The sequence below is a fragment of the Pipistrellus hanaki genome (genome assembly GCF_964339955.1).
Source record: "Pipistrellus hanaki genome assembly, chromosome: 10".
Classification (NCBI taxonomy): domain Eukaryota; kingdom Metazoa; phylum Chordata; class Mammalia; order Chiroptera; family Vespertilionidae; genus Pipistrellus; species Pipistrellus hanaki.
Genome location: NC_140512.1, coordinates 13,597,000 through 13,618,970, shown reverse-complemented (window position 1 = coordinate 13,618,970; position 21,971 = coordinate 13,597,000). Strand labels below are relative to the sequence as shown.

Below are 21,971 nucleotides of genomic sequence, written 5' to 3'. Positions count from 1 at the left end.
TTTTTTTTTTTAATATATTTTATTGATTTTTTTTTACAGAGAAGAAAGAAGAGGGATAGAGAGTTAGAAACATTGATGAAAGAGAATCATCGATCAGCTGCCTCTTACACACCCCCTACTGGGGATGTGCCCGCAACCAAGGTACATGCCCTTGACCGGAATCGAACCTGGGACCTTTCAGTCCGCAGGCCGACGCTCTATCCACTGAGCCAAACCGGTTTCGGCTATTATCAGTTTTTATTCTGCACTTGCATATTCAAAATGTAATATGTTGAAGAACTCGGATGTAACTTTTTTTTAAATCCTCATCTGAGAATATTTCCCCATTGATTTTTGGAGTGGAAGGGAGAGGGAGAGACAGAGGGACAAATCGATTGGTTGCCTCCCATAAACGCCCCAATTGAGCCTGCAACTGAGGTACATGCCCTGGACCCGAATCGAAGCTGGGACCCTTCACGCAGGTTGGCGCTCTACCTACGGAGCCAAACAGGCGAGGTCTGATGTCGCATTTTTATTGAAGAGAGGCTGGCCATCTTTTTTGCTTCATAATTAAAAAACATTTTTCACTTTGATTTCTAAATACCTATCAAAACGGTAAACCCAATTGATTTTTCACTCTTATATTATCTATTTACTCCCTCCCCCACCCCCCTATGGCTGAATATCTTTATTTTAGTTATGTTTGGCTAGAATACGTAATGAAATTTGGAGATAAAATAAATTCTCAAAGAAACTGATTTGATCGTCAGACTTATTCAGCTCAAGTTGTACCTGACTTCATCTTTTTTAAAAATTGTATTTTTTATTGCTGATAGTATACAGATATCTCCCATTTGCCCCCTCCCCACTCCCCCCCCCCACTCCCCTTCCCACCCCTCCCAACCCCCTCTAGGTCTTCACTATCCTATTGCCTGCATCCATGGGCAATGAATATAAGTATATAAGTTCATTGATTTATCTCTTGTCCCCCCAACACCACATGGAGGTATGCCAGTCTATTCCCTGCCTGCATGCTTCAGATCTTATTTTGGTGGTCAATTCATTTTGTTCATTAGATTCCACAAGGAGATCATGTGATATTTATCTTTCTCAGATTGCTTTATTTCACTTAGCATATATTTTCCAGATCCATTCATGCTGTTCAAAAGGGTAAGAGATCCATTTTTTATAGCTGTGTAGTATTCCATGTTGTAAATGTCAAACAGCTTTTTTTTTTTTTTTTTTTTTAAATCCATTCATCTACTGATAGGCACTTGGGCTTTTTCCAAATCTTAACTATTGTAAATAATGCTGCTACAAACATAGGGGTGCATATAAACTTTCTGATTGGTGTTTTGGTATTTTTTTGGATGTATTCCCAGAAGTGGGATTGCTGGGTCAAATGGAAGTTCCATTTTTAAATTTTTTGAGGAAACTCCATACTGTTTTCCACAGTGGCTGCACTAATCTGCATTCCCACCAGCAGTGAACTAGTGCTCCCTTTTCTCCACATCCTTGCCAACACTTGTTTGATTTTTTTGATAATAGCCATTCTGACAGGTGTGAGGTGTGATATATCATTATGATTTTAATTTGCATTTCTCTGATGTTTTCTGCCCATTTTAAAATTGGATTGTTTCCCTTTTGTTGAGTTGTATAAGACTGTATATTCAGAATATTAACCCCTTATCAGATACATAACACTGGCAAATATGTTCTCCCAAACAGTGGATTCCCTGTTCAATTTGATGGTTTCTTTTGCTGTGCAGCTTTCAACTTCGATGTAGTCCCATTTGTTTACTTTCTCCTTAGTTTGTTTGCTCGGAGATGTATCCATAAACATATTACTACATAAGATGTCTGATATTGCCTATATTTGCATTTTTTATGGTTTCATGCCTTACACATAAGTCTTTTATCCATCTAGAGTTTATTTTGGGGTATGGAGTTAAGTTGGTGGTCTAGTTTCATCTTTTTGCATGTGTTTGTCCAGTTTTCCCAGCACCATTTGTTGATGAGACTGTTTTTACTCTGTTACGTTCTTGCCTCTTTGTCAAATATTAATTGACCATAATAATGTGGGTCAACTTCTGGGGTCTCTGTTCTGATCCATTGTTTCATAAGCTTGTTCTTATACCAGTTGCAGGCTGTTTTGTTTATAATGGCTTTGAAGTATACTTTGGTATCTGGTATTGTGATCCCTCCTACTTTGTTCTTCTTTCTCAAGATTGCTGCAGCTGTTCAGGGTTTTTTATGATTCCATATAAATTTTTGGAGTATTTGTTCTAGCTCTGTGAAATATGCCATTGGTATTTTAAAAGGGATTGCATTAAATCTATAGATTGCTTTGGGCAGTATAGATATTTTAATGCTTCCAATCCATGAACATGGTATACTCTTCCATTTGTTTATACTTTTCTCTATTTCTTTTTTCAATGTCCTGTTTTCCAAGTATAGTTCTTTTACCTCCTTTAAGCTTATTCCTAGCATCTTATTTTTTGTTGTTGTTACAATGGTAAATGGGCTTGCTTTTTTCATTTCTCTAAGAGTTCATTATTGGTGCATAAAAATGCCATTAATTTCTGGATGTTGATTTTGTATCCTGTTATGCTGTCAAATTCATTTATTAAGTCTAGTAGTTTCTGGTAGAGTCATAGAGTTTTCTACGTACAATATCATTTGCTTCTTCCTTTCCAATTTGAGTCTTTTATCTGTTCTTCTTGTCTCATTGCTGTGGCAAGGACTTTCAATACCATGCTGAATAAAAGAGTGGTGAAAGCAGATATCCTTGCCTTGTTCCTGTTCTTAAGGGAAATGCTTTCAGTTTTTGCTCACTGAGTGTAATGTTGGCTATAGGTTTGTCATATATGCCCTTTATTATGTTGAGGTGTGATCCCTCTACTTCCACTTTACTGAGCTTTTATCAAAAAAGGTTGCTGGATTTTGTCAAATGCTTTTTCTGATATGATGTGATCATGTGGTTTTTATCTTTCAGTTTGTTTATGTGTATCACATTGATTTACGAGTATTGTAGCAGGCTTGCATCCCAGAAATACATCTCACTTGATCATGATGTATGATTTTTTTTAATATTCATCTATTTGAACTACCTTTGAATATATACCTTCCTTTAGTATTTGCCTACTTACAAACACTATCATGCAAATTATGATAACAAACATAAAAGGTGTTATCACAAAGTATTGTATGATTAAGCCCTTTCTTTTGGATGACTGACTGGATGAGAGTGTGGATTTCCATTTGTCCTTAAAAATATATTGTCTGCTCGCTGAATTTTGAATTTGAGAAAATTTTCTGTCTGAGATTTTACTTATGAGTCCTGAGTGTTGATTTGTTCAATAACAATGGAGCATCTGTTAAAATGTTTTGGCATTATGGGTGAAAAAAAACACACCACTAACTTCCTAGTTGTGCCCAAATAAAAGCTTAAAAGACGTTTACAACCTGGCTGGGTGGCTCAGCTGACTGGAGCAATATCCCCTACATCAAAAGGTTGTGGGTTGGATCCTTGGTTGGGACATGGGCAGGAAGCAACCAATTGATGTTTCTCCCACATCAATGTTTCTCTCTCTTCCAAAAAATCAATAAAAACATATCCTGGATTGAGGATGAAAACATTAAAAATATTTACATGTTATGTCTCCAGATTTCTTTTATACATTCTCGATAGAAGATGCAATATTTGAGGCAATGCAATAAGAAAGCTGGAGGATAATGCAAGTTATTTATTTAACTGTTGTTAAGTGATGCCATCACTGTTGTTTTCTCACTGTAGTCTTTTTTTTTTTAATTGTAGTTCCTGATGTTATACCAAAGGTTAATGTTTATATTTTTCTTTTTGTCCTTCCCCCTCTATTAAACTTGGTCTATTTTAATTAATGCAAAGAATAGGTTTTTACTTTTTTGATATTCTCTATAATTTGTCTTCTATTCACTGGCATTTTCCAAAAGAGGGTACTTTTGGTTTTTTAAATATATTGAACATTTTGGTTGGAAAACACAATCTGTACAACCATCAAATATTTGAAATTTGCAGAGATTTTTAAAAATTCATTTTTTATTTTATTTTTCTTTTAGAGAGGGGAAGGCAGATGGAGAGAGAAACATCGATGAGAGAAAACCATTGACTGGCTGTCTTCTGCACATCCCCCACTGGGGATCGAGCCCACAACCTGGCCATGTGCCATGGGCAGGAATCCAACCAGTGACCTCTTGGAGCATGCACAGCCACCTGAGCCACAATGTCCAGAGTGAAATGTGCAGAGACTTTGTGATCTAGAACATTTATAAAAACTGTGTTGTCCTGGCTGGGTGGCTCAGTTGCTTAGAGCAACAGGACATTAAGAGATTAGTGGGTTCCATCTCAGGACAGGGCACAAGCACAAGAGGCAACTGATTGGTTTCTCTCTCACATGGCAGTTTCTCTCTTTCCCTTTGTCTCTCTGTAATCAATACAATAATTGGAAACATTATTCTATATTGTGTATACTAGCTTTCTATATCATTACAAATTCTACATAAGTCTTAATTTCAGATGCATCTTTTCAAAACCAGCAAATAGAATGATTCCATTTGTCTAATCTAATCTGGTAGTCTTTTAAAAAGAATTTTTTTTTAAGCTATTACTACTGAAATACTTGGACTGACTTTTGTCATTTTTTACCTTTTTCCTCCTTCCCTTGGATTTATAGTGTGCTATTGTATATATATTTCCCTCCCCCCTCTGCTGGTTTGAGGTCTTTAGAACTTTTGCTAAGAATATATAAGAACCATATATCCTTTAACATAATTCTGAAAAGTGATGCATCCCTTTTACAAATATTTAAGTCAATATAAAACCATTTTTACCATAAGTTTAAAGAACTGCAAAGGAAGTTATTTCTATAGTAGTGATATTTTGAGTTAAATCAATTACATTATTAACTGAATCTAAATATCATAGAAATCTGATATTTACTATCACTCCTTAAAATAGTAGGAAATTTTACTCTCTTTTACTTCCCGACTTACTTTTTATCTCATTATAGTATAGTGATGCTTGAAAGTATTTTACTGATACCCTGTCATACAGCTGTTTCTCAGAATGTATGAAAAATGTATTTATTAAAATAAAAAAATTGGGGAATTAAAAAAATTAATTTTTTATGACTATAAATCTCTAAATGGTAAAAACAAGAAAAATATATCAATTTTAATGTTATAAGAAAACAAATTTTTATTGAAAATGTATCTCCTAAGGAGGCGGATGGTGCTATATTTTTATATATTCAAGGGTAAATATTACTAATTGCTAGAATGAGACATCAACCTTATTACTATTTTAAAAGTAAATGCTTAGAATCATTCATGCATATACTAGTAAATAAAAAGGAATATAATTTTGTTATAGTGATGCCATTTAATTCTTAGATGCCTTTATGTTATATGCCAAAAAACCACAAACTCATCTATCGTTATTTTGAATGATCATCAGTTGACAATTTGACTACACTTTCTTCAATTTTGCTGAAAGCAAAGGATTACAAACCACCCTCACTGGAGACCTTGTTGTTCAGGCCATTTTCCTTTTTAACTCCTTGGAATGTTTACCAAAAGGCTTTACTAAGACTTACCTATAACTCTTACACTTAGAATCATCTTGCTTATGGAAAAGTAAGATAAAACTGAGTAAAAATACCCCCATAAAATTGGAAATTGCATAGATATCTTGAAGATGATTATATAGAGATTTAGAAATGTTATATTTGAAAAGTATTTGTTATAAAATTAAAAGAGAATATAAAAATATGACAAGGAATAATCTTAATTAAATAAAGCTAGTTTTCTACAGTTAAATGTACTATGTTCTTAGATTACATTTTATGGACATTTACACCTATACCTATTCTGCTTTTGAAAGTATTGTTTAAGCTATTTATCAGGCTAAGATTCACATTTTAACATCTCTGAAATTGGGGTGCATCTTATAATTAACTAGAGGCCCAGGGCATGAAAATTCATGCACTGGAGGGGGGGTCTTCAGCCCGGCCTGCCCCTCAAACAGTCTGGGAGCCCTCAGGGGTGGGAGGTGACCCGGTGACCAGGGGAAGGCAGTGCGAGCCCCGGCCAGCCCTGGTTCCCTGAGCCTCAGATGGCCCGGACAGCTGGGTAGCCACCACCCGAGGCTTGCTTGTGCCTCGGGGTGATCCTGGGTGGCTGGGGGACTACCGCAGTGGGGCTGGGGGGACTGGATGCTGCCATCTTGTGGCTGTGGGCGCCACCATCTTTGATAGGGCAGTCAATTAGCATACTCCCTCCTCATTGGCTATGGGCACCACCATCTTTATTACAGTGTGAAGGTCAATTAGCATATTCTCTCTTTGTTAGACAGGATGACATATCATAGCTTATTCTTTTTTGGCATAACACAGTTTAGTTGGCAATGTTTTTCTTTTAAAAAAAATTTTTTTTAAAATATATTTTTATTAATTTCTCATAGAGAGGAAGAGAGAGGGATAGAGAGTTAGAAACATCGATGAGAGAGAATCATCGATCAGCTGCTTCTTGCACACCCCCCACTGGGGATGTGCCCGCAACCAAGGTACATGCCCTTGCCTGGAATCGAACCCGGGACCTTTCAGTCCACAGGCCGACGCTCTATCCACTGAGCCAAACCAGTCCTGGCTAAAAAATTTATTTTATTTTTTATTGTCTAGTTTTACATGTCTCCTTTTCCTCCAACCTTTTTTTTTTTTTTTTTAACTAGGTGGCATATAATGGTGAATCATATAATAATAATGTCTTACATTAGAAAAAATTATATTTGCCTGTGGAAATTAAGAGCAAAGAGATAGTCATTAGTAAGTTCACGGCTTATGCAAGGTATCCTGATGGCTATTATGTTTTATGACTACTACTGATGACTATTGTTTTACTTACAGTGAAATCCACAATATACTTGTTAATTTTTAAACGTAAATATACAATAAGAATGAAAAAAGCAGATAAATAGTTCAGAGATAATAAGCAGGAGCCTTGGGCCAGGTAAAATTTTAATATGAATTTGTAGAATCTAATGATGAACCTGGCAAAGGTTAATAAAAATATTTCACCCAAGAATCTGAAAAAATGTTCTAGAAAATATAAAACCATGAACTTACCTCTGAAATATGATCTTTCAACTTGAAGATGCAATGTTAACATGTCAGAAATTAACATGAAACTTTTAACTTCCTCTTGGAAATCATGCAAATTATGCTACTCAGACAGGTTTTAGACATATTCATCAGGCTCTTCACCATTATTGATAATGGTAAAGACAGTTTGCTTGACATCAGATTCACCAAAACCCATAATGCTTGAATATTCTAATTCTAAGGAGGATGAGGTCAGCAACCTCCCAGTTAGCTGCCTAAAAATAAGGTGTCTTTCCCTCATGCGCTCTGAGCTTTACTTTCACACTCCTCACCTTAGGAAAAATGGTTTTTTTGAATACTCAGGTGACAGAAAAAGCAAACCTGTTAAACCTGTCATCAGTCTGCCTCCCTACTTACATCTAAATTCTGAACATTTCCACAATTGGCCAATCTAACCCATTTTTAAGACCACATCTCACCCACAATGAAAATACATTAATTTCCACCATACTTCCTTGGTGGAAAGGAAGGAAAGATCCGTACAAGTTCAAAGGGAAGGGACATAAGTCCACATCTTGATGGGGGTAGTGGCAGGGTTCTGGAAGAGTATGTGAGACCTGAAATATTATTGGGGGAATTTTTGAAAAGTATATTGCCATAGGTGTATTTTTGTTTTTTAAGTGGGATAGGGTGATTACATGATGGCAGAAGAAAAATTGAGAACTGGCACAATCCACTGATCATGGAGATGGTCTTTAAAGACAGATCAATTTTAATAAGGAGTACATATGGGAATTGAGGATCTGGCTCTGGGTCCCTTAAAGCTTTCTATGCCTGCATATCCCTTATAAAAATTGAATATTGTTTTCTGAAGATACAACTATAGATTACTTTTACGTTCTTTAATTATATATTTAAGTTACATACTTAACTATAAATTTTTCTAATCACATTATTTAGCAGGTCTGAAACTCAAAAAAACCAATTTTTCGTTTAAAAGAGTAATCCATTTTTTTCATTCAGCTAAACGAAAGTAGGCTAATAATAGAAACAAACCAGCCGAAACCGGTTTGGCTCAATGGTAGAGCATCCGTCTGTGGACTGAAAGGTCCCAGGTTCAATTCCGGTCAAGGGCATGTACCTCGGTTGCGGACACATCCCTGGTAGGGGGTGTGCAAGAGGCAGCTGGTCCATGTTTCTCTCTCATCGACGTTTCTAGCTCTCTATCCCTCTCTCCTCCTCTCTGTAAAACAATGGTTATGGCAGGAACAGAAATCTCCTTTATTCTATTCCTTGACCCCTCTTTCCCTATGTGAACAAATACAGAACTGTCTATAGCTCAAAGGATGGTTTATTTTATTTTCAAAAGTAGTAGGCAAAATATTTGCTCACGAATTCTGATTACAAAGCATTATTTTATTATTATTTTTTAATATATATTTTATTGCTTTTTCACAGAGAGGAAGAGAGAGAGAGAGAGAGAGTTAGAAACATCGATGAGAGAGAATCATCGATCAGCTGCCTCTTGCACACCCCCTACTGGGGATATGCCCGCAACCAAGGTACATGCCCTTGCCCAGAATCGAACCCGGGACCTTTCAGTCCCCAAGCCTACGCTCTATCCACTGAGCCAAACCGGTCCCGGCACAAAGCATTATTTTAATACTTCTATTCTTTTAGCATATGACAAAACCACAATATAGCTAGAAAGACAAAATGTTTTATTTTAAACACTGGAAAAACATTAAAAGACAAATGTCCATTATATAACCAAGAATGTTAAGTAGTTGGAAACTGCAAATCTTCTAAAATGTGGTAGGCACTTTCAGAGAGCTAAATATTGCAAATTATCCTACCATATTTCTTTTCTAATGCCCGCAATATTTGACATGATGAAAGATTCCAAGAAGACTCAACTAACTAACTATTCAGTCAAAGTCACCATGTCAGGGTTCAATTTAAGTACACAAGTGAGTTTTGTCCAAGATGTTCCTGACACATGAAGCTTCCAGTTGAATTTCAGAAATGTTAACAAAAGTATCTTCCTTTTTTGCCTGTGAATGTTTGAGTATTGCTGTATTGTTGGCTTATATCCACTACAGATACTGGTTCTAGGCCAGCCCAAGGGTCTTCAAGCATTGAAGGTTTGAAATAACTTTCCAACTCATTAGACATTCTTTTTTCTCTACCACGCCCTGATCCAAAAGGTGTAGATGTCCTTGGAGAACCCTTTAGAAAAAAAACCATCGGTTAAAAAAACATTTCCTAGAGATAACTGGTACTTTTTACAAGGTCTTAAGGGTCACACTGCTACTTACAAGTTGTGCCTTGAAGCCAAATACTGTATGTTCATTTGCAAACTCCATCTTTATTGCATCTAGTGTTTTTGTTTTTTAAATGTATTTAAACCAATTTGGTATGCTCTTTTATTAACTAGAGGTGCAGTGCACAAAATTCATGAATGGGTGGGGGTCCCCTCAGCCCAGCCTGCACCCTCTCCAATCTGGGACCTCTTGGGGGATGTCCAATTGCCGGTTTAGGCCCAATACCCTGGACCCTGGACCGGCCTAAACCGGCAGTCGAACATCCCTCTCACAATCCTGGAACACTGTCTCCTAATTTCTCACCTGCCTGCCTTGTTGCCCTAACTGCCCCCCCCCCCCCCCCCCCCCGCACCACCTCCCCTGCTGGCCTAACCCCTCATTGCCTCTGCATGCCAGCCTGATTGCCCCAATTGCCCCTCCCCTGCCAGCCTGGTCATCCCTTACAGCCCCTCCCTCCCCCCCTGCTAGACAAATCATTCCCCCACCACCACCTCCACCTGGTAACCCCCACTTGTACTCCCCCCCCCTGGCCTGATCACCCCTAACTGTGCCCCCCTCTCCTCTTACTGTCCCCCCTGCTGGCCTGGTCACCCCTAACTTCTGCCCGCTCTGGCCCCACACAGCCTGCTGTTCAGACTTTTAGCCGTCCCTCACTAAGCCCCTACAGGCCTGGTCCTAGGCAGCCATCTTGTGAGGGCGTGAGCGTCAAGTTGCATATTACCTCTTTATTATATAGCATTCCATGCTCACTGTCACCTCAAAATACTTTGGGTTTTCTAAATTTGCAGATTTTACCAATTGGTGATGAAATAAATAATTATTTCAATTTCTCCCCCCCCCCCCCCCCCCCGGTCAAAATTCCCCTATTTTCTGGGGGGTGGGGAATTAAAACTTTAAAACCCTACAGCTTAAAAATTTCTAGAATCTCCCCATCTCATTAGCTCTAGATTTAAAAAGATGGGATTGATTTGGCATAAGGAAAGATGGAAATGCATCGGATACATGCAAGTCGTAAGCCACACATCCCGAAGTACTGTCTCCTGAGCTCCCTCTCGCTGCCGAGAGGAACAGGGAACTTCCACCATCACCCACGCTCCCTGGAGAAGGCCTGGAGCAGGGGCCAGGGTGGCTGGAACACAAAGCCGGGGAAGGAAAGGGGGAGAAAGTGCATCGGCTGTTACCCTCCAACCCACGCGGTCTCCGGGCCGGGAATTACAGCTCTGTGTTTGGAGACCGGGGCTCAGGCTAAATCCACCGAAACGATCCGACCAGACCTCCGACCAGGGAGGGCGAACCGGGAAACTCCAGCTGGAGGGCCCCGGAAAGGAAGGCTTTGCCCCTCTCTCGGGCAACCTGAACACAGTTACTTAACTTCTCTGAGCCTCAGTTTCTTCGTCTGCAAAGAACAGTCTCACCCCATAGAGGATCAAACAAAATAACCCGCGTCCAGGGATGGGTTCCGGGTACCAGGCCTGCCGGACAGGCAGAGCTCCGCACACGCCGGCTGCTGGTTGTTACCTGGGGGTGGGCCTGCTGCCCCGGGGAGTAGCCGAATTGCTGCTGGGACCCCGCGGGGGACCTGGCGTAGGCGCCGGGGTAGCCGCCGGGGGACGGAGACCCGAACCGGCCCCCGGGGAAGCCGCCGCCGCGCCGCGGGGAGGGGCTGCTCCCGTAGGGCCTGCCCCGGGGCCCGTAGGACGGCGCGCGGTGCGGGCTCCCGTAGCCGTCCCGAGGGGAGGGCGGCCGCGGCCCGCCGCCGCCGCCGCCGCCGCCCGGGGGGCCCCGGTAGCCGCTCCCGCTGCTCCAGCCTCCCGTCCCCGCGCCGGGGTACGGAGGCGTCGGCGGTCGGAAGTTCTGGCGATGCATGTCTGCAAGGGGAGGAAGACCTCACGGCCGCGGCCCCGGAACTCCGGACTGAGCGCCGGGGAGCGGGCGGTCCTTTATCAAAGCCTTCCCCCGGCGCCGGAGCGCCACGTCACATTGGTTCCGCTTCCCGAAGGTTCCGCCAGGGGCGGGGGAAACAAGCGGATCATTTTTTTTTTTTTTTTTTTTTTATTGATTTCAGAGAGAAAGGGAGAGGGAGAGAGAGATAGAAACATTAATGATGAGAGCATCATCGATCGGCTGCCTCCTGCACGCCCCTCACTGGGGATCGAGCCCACAACCTCCTGGTTTAGAGGTCGATGCTCAACCACCGAGCCACGCTGGGCGGGTTATTGAATCCGATAAAGAATGAGCGGATTAATGAAGGAAGGAGGAAGAGGAGGATAAAAGAAAGGCTCGGGCCGAAACCGGTTTGGCTCAGTGGATAGAGCGTTGCCCTGAGGACTTAAGGGTCGGTCCCAGGTTCGATTCCCATCAAGGGCATGCACCTTGGTTGCGGGCACATCCCCGATTGGGAGGGGTGTGCAGGAGGCGGCTGATCGATGACTCTCTCTCATCGATGTTTCTAGCTCTCTATCCCTCTCTCCCTCTCTGTGAAAAATCAGTTAAAAATATTAAAAAAAAGAAAGAAAGAAAAAGAAAGGAAAGGCTCGGGAGCCGCCTTGCCGGCCTGGCGGAGCCCGGTCAGACACCTGCCCAGCCGGCGGCGGGCCGGGGAGCTCCGCCCAGCCCGGCCCCGGAGGCGGCCCCGGGCGGCGTCCCCTGCGGCGGCCCGGCTCCCTCCCCGGACGGCGCAGGAGGCCGGGATGCTGGCGGCGCTGGCGGCGCGGGCGCGGGCGGCCGCCCTGCGGGGGAGGAGGCCCGGCCGAGCGCGCGGCCCGGGCGGCGGCAGGCGGCTGGGGACCGGCCCCCCGCCCGCAGGTACCTCCGGGGCTCGGTCCGGGCGGCGCGGCGAGCCCCGCGAGCCCCGGCCGCCACCGGGAGCTCCCGCTGCGGTCCGCCCCGGCGTCCGAGGGCGGGAGCCTCCCTCCGGTGCCCCCGAGGCCGGCGTTTCCCGAAGCGGGGTCCGCGGACCCCCAGGGGTGCGGGAGGGTCTGGCGGGGGTCCGGTGGCACCGGAGCTGGGTGGGGATAGGCGCTGCGCCGTGCTTAGCCGCGCCTAATGCTGCGTCCTCATGAGGACGAGGGGCACTCAGCGTTAGGGAAAGGATAGAAGGGGTGCACATATGTCAGAAGTTTGGGAAACACTGCGGGCGGGACCAGATCGTCCCGCTTTGGGCGGGACAGTCCTGATGCGGAACCATATTCTCCCCCCCCCCCCCCCCCCCCCGCGTCCCACGACGTTTTTAAAAAGTCCCAGTTTTTGGTTCAAAATTTTTGAACCACATCAGGACTATTCTTTCCAAAAATCGGGACTTTTTTTTTTTTTTTTTTTTTTTTAAACGTCGTGGGACTCGGGGGGGGGGGGGGGCAAAATGGTTACACATCAGGACTGTCCCGCCAAAAGCGGGACGATCTGGTCACCTTACCCTACTCCCTTCTTTCCTTTAAATAACTTAAAAGTATGGGAGTGGGGGTGGGAGGGTGGGGATTGGTAAGGTATGTACACATATAGTACCTTAATAAAGCAATGAGGGGAAAATAATTTAAAAATAACTTTAAAAATGTGCACCCCTATTTCAGAATGGGGTGCAGAGTGAATCTTTGGCTCCGAGAGTCTCTGCAAACAAATGCTGGACTTTACTCCCTCTTTGGGACGCGCAGGCTGGGGAGGTGGCCAGGCAGCGAGCGGGAAAGGCTGATTTTTCAAAGAACAAAATTTGGCCAAACGCTCTTCAAAATCTCAGTTTTGTTTCACAGACTTTCAGTTATAAAGAAAAATGTGATACATTCAAGAACGACACCTAATGTATATCAGACAGCTGTCCCCGAATTTACTTAGAAGTCTACATTTAAATTTACTGCAGTTTTGTAGAACTTTCTTGACGCCTTCAGAATGAGGGGTTTCTAGGCAGAGAACCTTGGAATCAGCTTGTAGGAAACAGTCTTAAGTGTTGGCGATGGGACTGTCACCAGGTGTTGGACTCCTGGGGTGGACAGGACCTGGGTTCAGCAACCTGGGCCCTTGAGTTCTGGCTAAGAAAGAATTCAGAGACGAGACTCAAGATGCAAACTATAAGAGAACATTAATTTATAAAATCACAGAGATGGAAGAAGTAATTCCTAGAAGAAATATGCTTCAGTTATAGAGGCAAAGAAAGAGCCCTTGGAGCTTAGAAGTAAGGAAGGTGCCGAAACCGGTTTGGCTCAGAGAGAGCATCAGCCTGCTTACTGAAGGGTCCCAGGCTCGATTCCGGTCAAGGGCATGTACCTTGATTGCAGGCATATCCCCAGTAGGGGGTGTGCAAGAGGTGGCTGATCGGTGTTTCTCTCTCATTGATGTTTCTGGCTCTTTATCCCTCTCTCTTCCTCTCTGTAAAAAGTCGATAGAATATATTAAAAAAAAAAAAAAAAAAAAAAAAAAAAGAAGTAAGGAAGGTACATTTACACAATGGTATACTACTCTGCTGTAAAAAGGAAGAAAATTTCTCCTTTTGGGACAGTGTGGATGGACCTGGAGAACATTATGCTAAGTGAAATAAGCCAGTGAGAGAAAGACAAGTACCATATGAATTCACTGATGTGAACTAACAAGCAAAATACTAGTGGAGACAATCTCATAGATAGAGAGCAGGCAGACAGCTCTGGAGCGGGGGTGGGAGAAAAGGGGGGGGATGGTGGTGGGGGATGGTGGTGGGAAGAGAAGGGGGATTGAACAAAAAAGAAAAGAGAGAAAGTACTAATGGACACGTGTAACAATGTGGTGATTGTGGAGGAGTAGAGGCATGGGGGGATAAATGACAGAAAAAGTAAAGAAATTGTTTTGCCTTGGGTTAATTGCATTCAATTAAGGAACTATTTATAGAGTACTCAGTATGTATAAAGCTTAGTGATTCTCACTGCAAAAGTACAAAATGGATAGGAGATAAGTACTGTATAAATAACAACCCAAAGCTGAATAAAGCGAATGTCTTAAGAACAACAGCAATATCTGTGGGCTAAGGTCACAGAAATAATACCCAATTAGGAAATAAGAAAGAAATTCATTGAGAACTGGCAATTTAATGGAGACTTGACGCATGGGTAGGATTTTAGCAAATGTCTGTCTTAAATATAGAACAAATAAGCAGAAGTCTTTATTGTTATTTATTTTTTTTTTAGTACTTACTTTTTTCTTGTTTAGCTAACTTTTTATTTTATTTTTTTTTTTTAAAAATATTTTTATTGACTTCAGAGAAGAAAGGAGAGGGAGAGAGAGATAGAAACATCAATGATGAGAGAGAACCGTCGATCAGCTGCTTCCCCCACAGGACTGAGCCTGCAACCTGGGCATGTGCCCTTGATCGGAATCCAACCCAGGACCCTTCAGTCTGCAGGCCGATGCTCTGTCCACTGAGCCAAACCAGCAGGGCTGTTTAGTTTACTTTTTTTTTTTTTTTTTTTTAAATATATATATTTTATTGATTTTTTTGTTTTTGTTTTTAAATATATTTTATTGATTTTTTTTACAGAGAGGGAGAGAGATAGAGAGCTAGAAACATCGATGAGAGAGAAACATCGATCAGCTGCCTCTTGCACACTCCCTACCGGGGATGTGCCCGCAACCAAGGTACATGCCCTTGACCGGAATCGAACCTGGGACCTTTCAGTCCGCAGACCGACGCTCTACCACTGAGCCAAACCGGTTTCGGCTATTTTATTGATTTTTTACAGAGAAAAAGGGAGAGGGATAGAAAGCTAGAAACGTCGATGAGAGAGAAACATCATCAGCTGCCTCCTGCATACCTCCCACTGGGGATGTGTTCCCAACCAAGGCACATGCCTTTGACTGGAATCGAACCTGGGACCTTTCAGTCCGCAGACCGACGCTCTATCCACTGAGCCAAACCAGTTTCAGCTAGTTTACTTTTTATTTGTTTTTTAAAGGCTGTATATTTTTAGAGCAGTTTCAGGTTCACAGTGAAATTGAGAGGAAGTTACAGAGATTTCCCATATATTTCCTCCCCCTCTCCCCCCCACACGCACAGCCTCCCCCAGGGATACTTTCGTTATGATTGATGAACCTGCATTGACCCATCATAATCACCCAAAGTCCATACTTTATGTTAGGGTTCACTCTTGGTGATGTACATTCTTCAGGTTTGGAAAAATGTATAGTGACATATCTAACATTATAGCATCATATAGAGCAGTGTTTTTCAACCTTTTTTGGGCAAAGGCACACTTGTTTCATGAAAAAAATCACGAGGCACACCACCATTAGAAAATGTTAAAAAATTTAACTCTGTGCCTATATTGACTATATATAAAGTAATTCTCTTGAATAGGAATCAAATAAACACAAAGAAAGTATTTTATAATTACTTTATTATGAAATATTAAGTAAACAAAATAGTGAAAAATTATAAAATTCTTGTCTTGTCTGCACCTACGGCACACCAGGCAACATCTCGCGGCACACTAGTGTGCTGTGGAACAGCGGTTGAAAAACGCTGATATAGAGTATATTCAGTGCCCTAAAATTCCTCTGGGCTCAGCTCTCTCCCCTTCTTACTTTTTATTTTTCAGTAGTCAAACTATTGCAAGTGTAGCTGGTGACTTAATTAATTGGGAATAATCTGGGATTGGAGGTTTTAATTTTAACAAATTGACTTAATTGATCAGGTCAAGATTTCTGTGTTACATATAAAGCAGGAATAGTGTAAAAGAAACACATTTTTTAATTTTTATTTTGGTAGAGATTGCTTAATCCACAGTGTAAAGAATTCTTGATTCTTTCTCCTGAAAATTAGTAATCAATACTCTTAAAGTGTTTTCTGTGTTTTGGCAGCTACTGACAATGTGAAGCCATTGGAGGGTATAAAAGTTCTGGATCTAACAAGGTTGGTATTGCCTGCCTGTTTTTGGTGATTAAATTTTAACCTCTCAAAACCCATTCATTCATTTTTTATATTAAAAGAGGGTGCTTATATGCTTAGTATCAAAATTTTGAAAAGAAAAAAGTTCCTGTAATTTTATCATTCTAAATGACAATTAGTGTAATACTTATGCATTTCTTTCCAATCTGCATACTTAAATATATTCTTTAAAAACAAAAATTTGAATCCTATTGAAATGATAGTTTTACCCATATTTTAAATATGCCATTTAAAAATATTTTTCTTTATTGATTTCAGAGAGGAAGGGAAAGGGATAGAGAGATAGAAACATTAATGATGAGAGAGAATCACTGATCAGCTGCCTCCTGCACGCCCCCTACTGGGGATCAAGCCTACACCTGGGCATGTGCCCTTGGCCAGAATTGAACCTGGGACTCTTCAGTCTGCAGGCCGACACTCTACCAGGGGTCCTCAAACTTTTTAAAGTGGGGGCCAGATCACGGTCCCTCAGAGAGCTGGAGGGCCGGACTATATGAACTACTAATTCCTACTGTAACACCTTGGCTGCGCTCACTGCCCAAAAAACCTGGCGGGCAGGATCAGACTCCCCTGGGGGCTGCATGTGGCCCGCGGGCCGTAGTTTGAAGACCCCTGCTAGTATGCACTGAGCCAAACCGGTTAGGGCAATATGTCATATTTTTAATGTTTTCCTATGTCATTCAAAATTCAATAAAAATATACAATATTTTATAGTTGTCATAAATTTAATCATCCCCCAATATTTCACTATTATAAGTTAGGTTTCCTATTATATAAGTCTTTGTCTCAGTAATCTTTTAATTTCTTCCTGAGGATAGAATTCTGGAAGTCGAATTACTGCATCTTAGGGAACATACTTTTAAAACTCTTGATACATATGGCCAAATTAAATTTTGAATAGTTTTGTCAATTTTAATTCTTACTATCATTATATAAGCTTATCTGTATTGATGGACTATTAAGAAAATTAATATAAAAATCTTCAGGATGGTAATTTAATTATGATTGTTTAACATTGTAGAGTATTGGCAGGACCTTTTGCTACGATGAATTTAGCAGATCTTGGAGCAGAAGTTATAAAAGTGGAAAGACCAGGTAAAATTATTGCTTCCTTTAAAACATAAAAGCAAATGACTAAGTATTTTTAATAGTTTAAAAAATGTCCATGTGCCTGCCTATGGGATGAAGAAAGAATAAAATAGTTTTTCTTTTCTCCATTCCTTATTTCCTTCTGGACATAGACTAATAATCTCTTTTTATTATTTTGAAAGATATTTTTATTGATTTCAGAGAGGAGGGGAGAGGGAGAGAGAGACAGAAACATCAATGATGAGAGAGAATCATTGGTCGGCTGCCTGCGGCACACCCCACACTGGGGACTGAGCCCGCAACCCCGGGCATGTGTCTTGGGAATTGGATTGTGACCTCTTAGTTCCTAGGTCAGCACTCAACCACGGAACCACGCTGGCCAGGCTCCACAGATTAAGGATTAAGCCAGGTCTTTCACACACATGTGAAAGCCTCTGGTAGAAACTGAGATGCAACATGTAATGATGCCAACAACACTTATCAGAGTGCCAAGCACATTTATAAGCACTTTGCCCGTTTTTACTTATTTAATCTTTCCATTACCTTTATGGGCTGATGTTATTATTCCTAGATTATGAATGAGAAGACAGAGACACAGAGAGATAAAGCAATTGGTCTAAGGTCACACAGCCAAGCGGGAATATCCAGGCACTCAGGTCTGGTTCTGGCTTTGCTTAGGCCCGATAAGCCTTCCTGTTGAGACTGAGATTGCACTGAGCCTGGCCACCCTCCCTTCTGTGGGATAAAAACAAATCAAAGTCCTGGAAAAAAGAAACCCCAATACTCTATGTCATCTTTTGCCGACTCATTATTTTCTTTGCATATTTAACGCCAAGAAACAAAGACTGAATTGTTTGCCAAAAACTGAGTGTAATTTTTCCCCCCACTCAAATTTGCCATTTATTAAATGTAAAGACTGCTGGTAGGATATTTCCTTCTGGGTTTTGACTTTCAGGGATGGATTTTAGTGAAAAAATAAAGGAAAAATTTAGTGATTAACATTGACAGGTAAAGAGTTTGGACAGTTCTAATTCCACCTAACAGAACTGCTTTGTTCAGCCAGCCATCTGTGAATGCTGATGAATGAGACTTTGGTCTGAAATGTCTCATGATGTTCCACAGTTATAGATTAATAACTCATACTGTTATTTTCAGGAGCTGGTGATGATACACGAACTTGGGGGCCGCCTTTTGTGGGGACAGAAAGTACTTATTTTCTCAGTGTAAATCGAAATAAAAAAGTAAGAATATAATTTTTTCTGCTTTCTTTGTGTAATTCTCTTATAAAAACAAAACTTTTGATATCAAATTTTGTTTGTTTTTACCCTTTTCTGTAGATGTAATTAATATTTTAAATAAGGTGAAACTTTATTCATTCGACAGTTACAAATAGAGATAATAGATCTTTTTACTAATCCTCCCTACTAACTTAAAATGAGAATTTATACTGGTTTACAATGGAAAGAATTTTATTAAACTTATTAAATGGTTCTTTACATTTGTTATGATTTTGGAGACTGATAACTGCCTAAAAGTGGGTATTATTATCTGAAGCATTTTTACTGTAATCCTTGCTACATTCTAACATATCTAAATTGCAAATAAAATATGTAAAGATGATTTAAATATTTCTTCAAGAGGAAAATACATTTGCTTTAAGAGGAGAATCTATGGTATGATTTGCTCCCTTGTTGAACTGTTAGTGTTAACAAAAGATTTTATGATACCATTTTAATATATATATTTTTTAATTTTTAGAGTATAGCTGTTAATATCAAGGATCCAAAAGGAGTGAAAATCATCAAAGAGGTACAGTATGCTCAATGAAAGGCTCTATCTTACCACCGGGGTTGTAATTAGGGATTTGAGCAAGAGTCAAAGTGTTTTAAAACTTTTAAATTGACAATCTGTAATTTTTTTGTACATGCCATTTGAGAATTTAACTTTACTTGTATAATAGGTATAATTTGACTTATAATTTCTTTTATATTGTGTCTAATGTTTCTTCACACTGGCATTCCATTGTAGTACTAGCTGCTATTGACTGAGTGCCTACTCTGTATTAGATCTTAGGCTTGGGCACTTGACTTACATTATCTCCTCAAATCCTCAGAATACATGAGGTATTCGAGTCTTCATTTTCACAGGTGTGAAATGCGTCTAATGGAGCTTACGTAATGCTCTGAACATCACATAGCTAGTAAAAGGAAGAGCTGAAATTTTGAACTCTGGGTCACGCTACTGGAGAGCCAAAACTTTTTGTCATTGTTAGTCCTCACTAGAGGATATTTTTTCCATTGATTTTGAGAGAGAGTGGAAGGGCCCTTCATTCTCAGGCCCTTCATATCTTCTCTGTAGTTTACTATTATTATTAATCTAAGGGATTGTTCTTTCCTTAATTCTTCTCTTTCTGCTCTATCTTTCTTAGTTTCACCTTTATTTCAGGATATCCTGATACTTTATCTAGTCAAGGATTCAGATTTGATTGAACAGACACGGCACCATTTCAGTAGGGCTTCTCAATGGGGAAGTGTTGGGTGGAATTCATAACTCTTACTGCTAAGACATTTGAACATTTTAGGCCAACAATGTATCTTTCTGACCAAAATAAATGAATTGCTGGGACTTCTTTTTCACTCTCCTTGGGTTTTACCAGTGTGCACCACATTATAGCAATTTTAAATTACATTTCATTGTGGGCTTGATTTCTCTGGTTGATAATAATAAACTACATTTCAGCTCATAATAAACTTCGGTTGTCTAGAAACATTATTTATACTTATGGGTTTTAACTAGTTATATCACTTATAAGTTATGTATCTTATGGCTTAGAGCAGTGTTTCCCAAAGTGTGGTACACATACCCCCAGGGGTACGGGAAGAGTTTGGTGGGGGTACGCATTGCACCGGAGTTTGGTGGAGATATGCATTGCACCGTGCTTAGCTGCGCCTAATACATCCATTTTTTTTTTTTTTTTTTTGACGAAGGGTACTCAGGGGTACACATATGTCAAAAGTTTGGGAAACACTGGCCTAGGGGAAAAATTATTTTTGCCTGGCTTTTTAAATATTCTTTAGGGCACAGATTTCTTTTTTGATCTTAAGAATAGTAAAATAACACCTGTACTCAGACCTTGGTGGCTATTATTGCAATTTTAATGAGTCTAATTTATAGACACGGTTCCAAAGTATTATACCAAGCCATCAGTTGGATATGTGAGAGCCCCCCAAATATGACTCCTTTGTCAAGTAGGTTAACCAAAAACAGGTTGTATGGAAAACAAAAGTCTGCTTAAAAAACCTATGTGGAGCCTGGTATTTTCATGGCAATATGATATGATAGCTTTCTAACATGTTATCTATATTTCAGATACTTTTCCATGTAATTAGTTGACAGTCACACTATCCATACTGGTTCCACAGAACAATGTCATAGGTTTTATTTTCCTCCAACATTGTACTGTGAAAAATTAAAACATAACAAAAACATTTAAAGATGTAACAGTTTTAATGTTTTGCCATATTTGCTTATTTACATATATATCCATATAACTATGCATATGTTTATGTGTGTATTTTTGAACCATTTGAAAGTAAGTGAAAGAAACTTTGTCCTGAAATCCTTCAGAATACATCTCCTACAGATAAGGATATTCTTTGACATAGGATTTAAAAATTATTTCATGATTTTTAAAACTTATAAATATAGTTACATTATATCATCACTTTCCCCTCGACTTCTGATGTTGCTCATCCATTCTGTTCCTAAGTTGCACCACATAAAGAGAACTCAGAATTTGGTATGCTATATTTCAATGTGATTTTAGTTCTTGTTTCACTCTGTGACTGGTAGGAAGAATTAATTTTTCCCTTTCAGAAAGAAAGAGATGGTGGGTTCTCTAATTCATAAAAATCGTGCTTGTTTTTTATTCTGGGTGACATTCTAGAAGAGGTAATTAGGTAATTTGTGAGCAACTCGATGAGGCAGAGGTGATCACCAGTAAAACTGGGAACCAGTCTTTTTTTTTTTTTTTTTCTTTTTTTCTTACTTTACTTTCTAGTAGATTATTAAGTCCGAGAACCCAGTAAACAAATTTCATCTCCACTGCAGCAGTTAACTTGTGTAATACTTGGAGATAGTGTGGAGATCAGTGTAACTCAGAAGTTTTCTGATGGCTCTGATTTTAGCACGGTTCTGTTTAGAATTTTTATGAATGACTTTGCTAAAGCTATAGGGAACATACATGATATTGAAATGGGTGAATATCCTGAAACAAGAGAGGGAGAGATAATATTTTGAAAGGGATAATTTCTGCCCTATATCCTTTTCCAGGGACATTTTATCAATAAATATAATATATATATATTTCTTGGGTATCATAAAAAAACTACTGGAGAAGTCTTTAGCTCTTAAATTCAACTTTTGCATAATTTTTTTTTTATCACATTGTACTCTCTCTTTTTTTAATTTTTTAAAAATATATTTTATTGATTTTGTACAGAGAGGAAGGGAGAGAGATAGAGAGTTAGAAACATCGATGAG

At 40.2% G+C, this 21,971-nt stretch overlaps 2 protein-coding genes across 4 annotated transcripts in view; one reads left to right on the top strand and one right to left on the bottom strand.

The window, feature by feature from the left end:
• Positions 1–8,815: 8,815 nt before the first annotated feature.
• MPLKIP (M-phase specific PLK1 interacting protein) lies at positions 8,816–11,375 on the bottom strand. Its single transcript, XM_084896629.1, has 2 exons — positions 10,958–11,375; positions 8,816–9,344 (listed from the first exon to the last, which is right to left on the bottom strand). Exons 1-2 carry the CDS (start codon positions 11,303–11,305, stop codon positions 9,144–9,146), a joined length of 549 nt encoding a protein of 182 aa, XP_084752755.1. The 5' UTR covers positions 11,306–11,375; the 3' UTR covers positions 8,816–9,143.
• A 624-nt stretch (positions 11,376–11,999) lies between these two features.
• SUGCT (succinyl-CoA:glutarate-CoA transferase) overlaps positions 12,000–21,971 on the top strand; it is a 424,567-nt gene continuing 414,595 nt past the window's right edge. For all 3 annotated transcript variants that reach the window (XM_084896420.1, XM_084896422.1, XM_084896421.1), the window contains exons 1-5: positions 12,000–12,244; positions 16,253–16,304; positions 17,362–17,435; positions 18,585–18,670; positions 19,188–19,238. In XM_084896420.1, the coding sequence (XP_084752546.1) occupies positions 12,130–12,244; positions 16,253–16,304; positions 17,362–17,435; positions 18,585–18,670; positions 19,188–19,238 (378 nt within the window). In that variant the 5' untranslated portion in view covers positions 12,000–12,129. The remainder of the gene's footprint in view (positions 12,245–16,252; positions 16,305–17,361; positions 17,436–18,584; positions 18,671–19,187; positions 19,239–21,971) is intronic.

Bases quoted from the DNA above. Each gene is read 5' to 3' on its own strand.
- MPLKIP (XM_084896629.1), bottom strand. From the start codon at position 11,305: ATGCATCGCCAGAACTTCCGACCGCCGACGCCTCCGTACCCCGGCGCG. The intron at 9,345-10,957 runs GTAACAACCAGC...TTTTTTCTAAAG, and splicing joins GGCAGCAGGCCCACCCCCAG to GGTTCTCCAAGGACATCTAC.